General features: G+C 41.9%; 1 protein-coding gene across 1 annotated transcript in view; it reads right to left on the minus strand.

Moving 5' to 3' along the window:
* The window catches only part of LOC141102545 (uncharacterized), a 73,080-nt gene extending 68,874 nt beyond the window's left edge, over positions 1-4,206 (minus strand). The window contains exons 1-2 of the mRNA XM_073591470.1: positions 4,080-4,206; positions 1,919-1,986 (exon numbers count right to left, since the gene is read on the minus strand). Of these exons, the coding sequence (XP_073447571.1) occupies positions 1,919-1,986; positions 4,080-4,173 (162 nt within the window). The 5' untranslated portion in view covers positions 4,174-4,206. The remainder of the gene's footprint in view (positions 1-1,918; positions 1,987-4,079) is intronic.
* Between the last annotated feature and the right edge of the window lie 4,009 nt (positions 4,207-8,215).

Raw genomic sequence — 8,215 nt, forward strand, 5'->3', positions numbered from 1 at the left:
GTACAAAAGTCCGTCAGACAAAAGTCCAAAGTACAAACACGCATGCTCGGAATCAATGCTCATCAAGCATGAAATTAGCAGAATTTACCCAAAGGGTGGCGCTCAAGAGCTGAAAATCCACGTAGTACGTCGCTACGTTCGTGTTTGTTGACAGACAATTGTGTGCCGTTTGAATGCAACACAATATTTTCTATTCAGCAGAGGTCAACGAGACAGATGGCTTTTCTCAGGCTCTAGTGATTGTAGTTTTGACTCCTAAGAGCATGTAAAATATGAGAGTTTGAGTATGTTTGGGAATCTTTTTGACTGATTTAGGAGAGCGATTTTGGGGTCTTTTGAAAAATCAATACCGGTGATTTACATAGCATTGGAAAAAAGTTTGTTCCAGATTCTCCTAACGTGGGGACAAGTTCACCACATGTGGAACATGGAACCCAGGAGATTTCAACCTCAGAAACACAAAGGGGATGAATTTTGGAATATTTTGGCAAGTCTGGTGGTAACCTAATACCATCATGTAAGATATTCAGGATGCTTCTGAAAAAGCACTGGAAACACTGGAACCACATATCTGGATCCCAATTGTCTCCCACATCAGATTCCTAGTTCCGAGAGTAGGAAGGTTTGTCTAATGCCGCGTACACACTAGCGGACTTTACAGCAGACTTTGCTCGGCGGACTTTTCGACAGACTTTACGACGGACTTGCTGAATGAACGGACTTGCCTACACACAATCCACCAAAGTCCGTCAAATTCGTACGTGATGACGTACGACCGGACTAAAACAAGGAAGTTCATAGCCAGTAGCCAATAGCTGCCCTAGCGTGGCTTTTTGTCCGTCGAACTAGCATACAGACGAGCGGATTTTTCGACCGGACTCGATTTTGACGGATTGATTTAAAACATGTTTCAAATCTAAGTCCGTCCAACTTTTGAGAAAACAAAGTCCGCTGGAGCCCACACACGATCGAATTGTCTGACGAAATCCCGTCCGCCGGGCAAAGTCTGCCATAAAGTCCGCTCGTGTGTACGCGGCATAAGGCTTCTGGGAAGAGTATATGATGGAAATGCCTCCTCTCTGATCCATGATATTGGAGCACCACTATTCATAAGCTGTAAGACTCAAGAGTCTGGTTTGTTGGACAAGATAAAATGTAAAAAGTGTAATATTTGAGTAAAGCCTTGTACACATGATCGGATTTTCCGCAGACAAAGCGTCAGACTTTTGTCCGAAGGGCGTTGGCCAGGAACTAGTCTTGCATACAAACGGCACACAATTGTCTGCCAACAAACACGAACGTAGCGACGTACTACATGGATTTTCAGCTCTTGAGCGCCACCCTTTGGGCAAATTCTGCTAATTTCGTGCTTGATGAGCATTGATTCCGAGCATGCGTGTTTGTACTTTGGACTTTTGTCTGACGGACTTTTGTACACACAATAGGAAAATCTGACAACAGACCGCCGTCCGCGGAAAATTTATTAGCCTGCCATCCAACATTTGCCGGCAGAAAGTTGGACAACAATTGTCTGATGGATCGTACAAATGGTCGGATTTTAGGCCAACAGTCTCTCATCACACAATTCCCGGCGGAAAATCTGATCGTGTGTACGAGGCTTTAGTCTAAACTTTTCTGTTAAGGGAATGTCAAGTTTGCTAACACATAACCCTACTGATAGAGGCCCCATAGAGTTGAACAAATTACCTATTCTGAACAGTTCTTTATTCAGCCACCAGTCTTATACAATTTTCCATAAGTCATGAAAGGTTCCCATGATCTTTTGGGGATTTTATGTCAAAGTTTCTGAGCTAGAACAAATTTTAGGGAATTTTAGGGAAAGATAGAGGGTGGAGTTTAGGGGTCAATTTGGCTGCCAATCTGGAGCCTATTATTTTCATGTTAATTACCACTTTACCTTTATTGCTAGGATCAGACAATTATCGTCGTCTGGATTAGAAACAGTAATTCCTGAACAGCTACTATCTATAATACAATGACATAACATGCACATATATAAAAGGATAAATTACTGCGCCACCTAAAAGGGATAAGCTGCCAACACAACAATAATAACACAATAACACAACAATAATGCCCTGTACACATGATCGGACTTTACGACAGAAAATGTGCGATCGGAGCTTGTTGTCGGAAATTCCGACCGTGTGTAGGCTCCATCGGATTTTTTCCATTGGAATTTCCGACACACAAAGTTTAAGAGCTGGATCTAGAATTTTCCGACAACAAAATCCGTTTGTGTAAATTCCGATTGTGTGTAGACAATTCCGACGCACAGAGTGCAACTTATGCTCAGAATCAAGCAGAAGAGCCGCACTGGCTATTGAACTTCATTATTCTCGGCTCGTCGTACGTGTTGTACGTCACTGCGTTCATGATGTTCAGAATGTCTGACCAACTTTGTGTGACCGTGTGTATGCAAGACAAGTTTGAGCCAACATCCGTCGGAAAAAATCCGATGGATTTTGTTGTTGAAATGTGCGATTGTGTGTACAGGGCATTAGACTTATTGTAAAGGTATGTATAAATAAATGTGTAGCGCTGGAAATATTAACGTGAAAAACCTGAAAAAGGTAACAGGCAAGTGATTATACAATCCAAAACTGTAAATAAATCAGAAGGAAAGCAAATCTATGCAAAAAGTAAGAAATGGGCAAGCTAATACCAAATACATACAGATATATGCAAACTGAAACACACATGTATGTGTTGAGAACACACAAGGAAACATTATATAGTCCACATTAAAAATATCTGGTGCAAAAACATAAAAAAAAAAAATACTTTTTGCACAAATAAAGATAAAATGGATCATACAGTGTGAAAAGAGTGATCAGTCCACAAATTGAAGAGCCAACAAGTGAGGGCAATATAGTAATAAGTCCATATATATGGAACACCAAGATAAAATCGCAATGTGGTCTCAAGTGAAATGGCAGTACTTCATTCAGATGTCTGGTGATCAGAACATTCAACCAATTCAGCAACACCTGGGGTTGTGCCTCCACTGTCTAGGGATAAAGGGCATTCGGTACTCTTACCCTGAGCTGTGGATCCACATGCCAGCGGGGGTGAATCATACAAGCATGGATGCAAACCGGGATTGCAGGTATCAGACTTCAATGAGGACTCGCTCCAGCTCCTTCTCTGATGGTCATCAGGTGTAGAGATCAGGGATGCCAGCAGTCACTGACCACACTCTCCAAACAGTGATGCAAACAGTTGTTTAACCACTTGCTTACTGGGCACCTAAACCCCCTTCCTGCATAGACCAATTTTCAGCTTTTAGCGCTATCACTCTTTGAATGACAATTGCAGGAGCGAGTCCTCATTGAAGTCTGATACCTGCAATTCCAGTTTGCATCCATGCTTGTATAATTCACCGCCACTGGTGTGTGGATCCACAACTCAGGGTAAGAGTACCGAATCCCCTTTAACCCTAGACGGTGGAGACACAACCCCAGGTCTTGCTGAAGTGGTTGAATGTTCTGATCGCCAAACATCTGAATGAAGTACTGCCATTTCACTTGAGACCACGTTGCGATTTTATCTTGGTGTTCCATATATATGGACTTATTACTACATTGCCCTCACTTGTTGGCTCTTCAATTTGTGGACTGATCACTCTTTTCACACTGTATGATCCATTTTATCTTTATTTGTGCAAAAGTATTTTTGTTTTACATTTTTTCACCCGTTATTTTTTTTTTATGTGGACTATATAACATTTCCTTGTGTGTCCTCAACACTTACATGTGTGTTTCAGTTTGCATATATCTGTATGTATTTGGCATTAGCCACACGTCACTGTGTTACTTAGATTGCCCATTTCTTACTTTTTGCATAGATTTGCTTTCCTTCTGATTTATTTACAGTTTTGGATTGCATAATCACTTGCCTGGTACCTTTTCCAGGTTTTTCATGTTAATATTTCCAGCGCTACACATTTATTTATACATAACATACACATAGATTAGTATTTCTTGGAGACCCCCCAAAAATGTGCCCAAATTGTTCTAGCAATATAATAATCTTATTTAATGATCAATAGTGCTTACCTTGACAGTAGCTCAGACCAAACAGTGCAAAAAGCAGGATGACCTTCATTGTACTGATTGTTGATTTCAACTCAGTGGATGATTGTCTGTACATCTCAGTTCTTATTTATAAAGCTTTAAAGTCAGTGACTTCATTAAACACATGACATAGTGCCACACAGTGGCACGTGTCCTAGACATCAAAAAACTTTCATGATGATGAAACATCCAATTAAATCTGTTGGCAGCATTTAAGAAAACAAGTAGTGCTTGCCAACTGCCAAGACTACATTTAAACATTAAAGACAAGACTCTCTTTCCTACCATCTCATCTTTTGGCACATCATGGCTTTTTTACTTTTTCTTTGTATTTTATGATAATGTTTTTAAAGAGGATTTCTGCTAAAAAAAAAAAATAAATAAAATAAAAGTCAGCAGCTACAAATACTGCAGCTGCTGACTTTTCATAATCGAACACTTATCTGCCCCAGGGTCCAGCGATGCGGGGGAACGAAGCCCTGCTTGTCTCCCCCTCCTCTCTGCGGTGCCGGCATTGTCACTGTGGGCATCTGGCTGTGGCTTCACCGCCGGGCACACACTGGGCATACATGAGCCGTGCGGCGTGCTGTGACTGGTCGGGCAATTATCTGGGACCAGTGACATGTCCCAGATGATTGCCAAGAGGGAGGGGGGGAGGTGAACTGACTTCCGGCTCCGCGGAGCCCCAGGAGGAAGTGTGAGCTGGAACCCTCTTTTTAGAGGGTTTCCTCTCCCCCCCAAACAAATGACATGCCAAATGTGGCATGTCAGGGGGTCACCTTCCCTTAAAGCGGAAGTTCCATTTTTGGGTGCAACTCTGCTTTAAGTGTCAAGAATTTTCTGTACCAGGCTAAATTATTTATATTGGTACTTTCCTTTTTGATCCAACTAGACTTTTATATTTTATGGGAAGAATACATTTTGGTTCCAGAGTAAGAACTCATTTTTATATTAAATATTATATAGTGCATATTTAGGAACTTGGGTGGATCCCATTAGTACATATAACACAAAACAGAGAGACAGAGGGCAACACCATCTTAAGCCAGCCATAAACGGTTCAAACCTTGGCTAGTTCAGCAGAAATTGGCCAAGATTCGAACCATGTATGGGCAGGCAAAATATACCCAAGTTGATCAATCAACTTTGGTACAACCAGCCTGTTGGATTTTACATGCAATTATTGCTAGTGGTTGTTTTAGCCACTAGCAATAATCACTGTGGTGGTTAATCCATCCCTGCCGGGATAACACAATGGCTCTGTGGGAGCTGGAAGACTTCCTAGAAAAAGAGTTACCAGGTACCTAACTCTGTTTTCTCAAGGCATCTTCCAGGGCAACATCTGAGAGGATGTAGCAAGGAATACTTACTAGGGGGGGTCCACCGCCTGGAGCAAGTTTGATCTTGGTCAGACAGGCGGTTGATGCAATAGTGCCTCACAAAGGTCTTAAAGCTCGACTATGTCAGTGCCCTGCAGATCTGCTCCAGTGTAGCCCCTGCTTTTTCTGAGAGGCATAAAGAGGGGAGTTTGGGACTTTAAATGAGGCGCACTAGTCGCCTCCATCCCGGAGTCAGGTATATAACAAACAGGGAAGTTGGGACTTTAAATGAAGCGGTTGGATTGCGGAGGGTTAAAAAATATTCATTTAATAGTCATAGTAAATAGAGTAACAAGAATTTCACATATATCAACACACATATATGTTTTTGCATGAAAATGAAGCATATAGTATGGAAAAATACATACAGTAGATATAAAATCATACTCGATAAATGGTAAATAAAAAGCTAATGGTACAACAATAACTGGAATTAATCGCATAGCCATGATAATATTCATAATCATGATAGGTGCCAGAAGTGGCATGCCCGGAACCTGGTAGCTGGAATATAGATCACATTATATTAGTAATGGTCATACTGGGTACCCAAAGTGGTGTGCCCGAGACCTGGTGTAAAAAGGGCACAATAATATAAAGAGTTAGAAAATAATACTGATCACAACAGAGTACAAATAATTAAGGTTGAAGCATCAAGTGTAGCTCGACGCGTTTCGTGGATGGTTTTCTCCACTCATCAGGAGCTGATGCAGTACAAACCTGTAAGATATATAGATATAGTAAATCTCCATCTTATTAGAAAGGAGTAAAATAGATCTAATCACAACATGGTTGGTCAGGAGACATACACTTACCAACCCTGGCACTGAGTGAGACGCACGGCAAATGGCACGGAGTGAGCCAGAGGCAACAAACCCCCGCACGGGAGCTGAGGCAGCATAATATGTCTGGATGGCAACGGGTGATGGAATGGCAGTGTCCGGATAATGGGATGGTGTCCATGTGACAAAGATAATAATGAAGAGCTTGTCAAAATGAAGGGATATCTGGGAACAAAATGTCAATTTGTAGATAGTAAATATTCTTAATATGAAATTAGTATTATTGAATAATGTGTAGATAATGTACCCAAAGATACCCTTGTATATAATGTCGGTAGATAATATTATAGAAATAGTCAAATTAATAATATTGAGTAATGTAAAAATAATGTATCTGCTTTTTCTGAGAAGGAGGAGGCCCATGCTGGTAGAGTGGGCTGTGATTCCGTCTGGCGGATGTAGGTTCTGGGATTGGTATGCCAGTGGGATGCCCATTTTGATCTATCTCACTATAGAGCTCTTTGAAGCTTGCTGACCTTTATTTTTCCCTGAGTATAGGACAAAAAGAGATGAGGTCCTTCACCAGTCCTTGGTCCTTTCTAGATAGGCTATCAGGATTCTTCTGATATCTATTTTGTCATATGAATCCCTTTTGTTGCTATGAAGATTAGCTAGGAGGGAGGGTATGATAATGTTCTGAGACCTGTGGAATATTGAGGGGACTTTTGGTAGAAAGGCCGGGTCAGGGGAGAGGATCTTGTCTAACAGAATCGTACAGTAGGGTTCCAGGATTGACAGTACCCGAACCTCGCTGACCCTTCTTGCTGATACCAGGGATACCAATACCTCAGTTTTTAGTGTTAATGTTTTATCTGAGCATTCGTCTATAGGCTCAAAAGGAGGCCTTTCTACATATTGTCGTGGAGGGACAGCTCTGGCTTTTGTTCTTTTATTCTTAGTGTATCTGTGATTGCCCTCAGTAGTTCCTCTGTATCCAATGTTGGGAAGAGTAACCTTTTTGAGGGTCTTCCTCTTCATCCTCTGAGTCCGAACATAAGCCTTAAAACATGTCGGAGTCAGAGGATGAGGTTGCTGATGGTTTTCTTGGTCAGATTTGTCAGGCTGTTCACTGCTAGTAGACGGTGTGGCTGCCTGACTGGTGGAAGGTTTACTGCTAAGCACTTCTTTGGTGGGGGTTTGCAAGTTTTTTTTATTGCTGTGCACAAGGGGTTAAATGTGTCCCACATTTCTTTTTTGAAAGTTGACAGGAGTTCTTTAAAACACCCCTGTGATTCTTTTGCCACCAGTTTGCTAGTTTTTGGCATAGCAGTTTCGTCCAATCTAACACTAGTTTGTGTTCGCATGAAGCACATGTTGCTCCTGGACCTGGACTTTTTCTCTTCTGGGGCTTTTGTCCATGGAGTGAGATAAAAGGAACCAGAGAGAGAAGGATGCAAATAGTGTGCTGCATACCACTATATAGCCTAAAGGCAATAGTGGTTAGTAAGTGCAAAGGTGGCCTGTGCATGCTGTGGCTTACCTTGGAGCTTTCCTGTCTTGCAGGATCTGCAGGGCAGGATGATGCAGCTTCCGACATTGTTAGCCCACAGAGTCTCCTGTCAGATGCTCTTTCATAGCTCCCTGCCTCTGCTCCGGCTCCGCCCCCAGCCGCCTTGATAGAGGTATGGGTGGACGCATACCTAGTTACATAGTAGGTGAGGTTGAAAAAAGACACAAGTCCATCAAGTCCAACCTATGTGTGTGATTATGTGTCAGTATTACATTATATATCCCTGTATGTTGCAGTCATTCAGGTGCTTATCTAATAGTTTCTTGAAGCTATCAATGCTCCCCGCTGAGACCACCGCCTGTGGAAGGGAATTCCACATCCTTGCCGCTCTTACAGTAAAGAACCCTCTACGTAGTTTAAGTTTAAACCTCTTTTCTTCTAATTTTA

This window comes from Aquarana catesbeiana, linkage group LG07, assembly GCF_042186555.1.
Source record: "Aquarana catesbeiana isolate 2022-GZ linkage group LG07, ASM4218655v1, whole genome shotgun sequence".
NCBI classification, from domain to species: domain Eukaryota; kingdom Metazoa; phylum Chordata; class Amphibia; order Anura; family Ranidae; genus Aquarana; species Aquarana catesbeiana.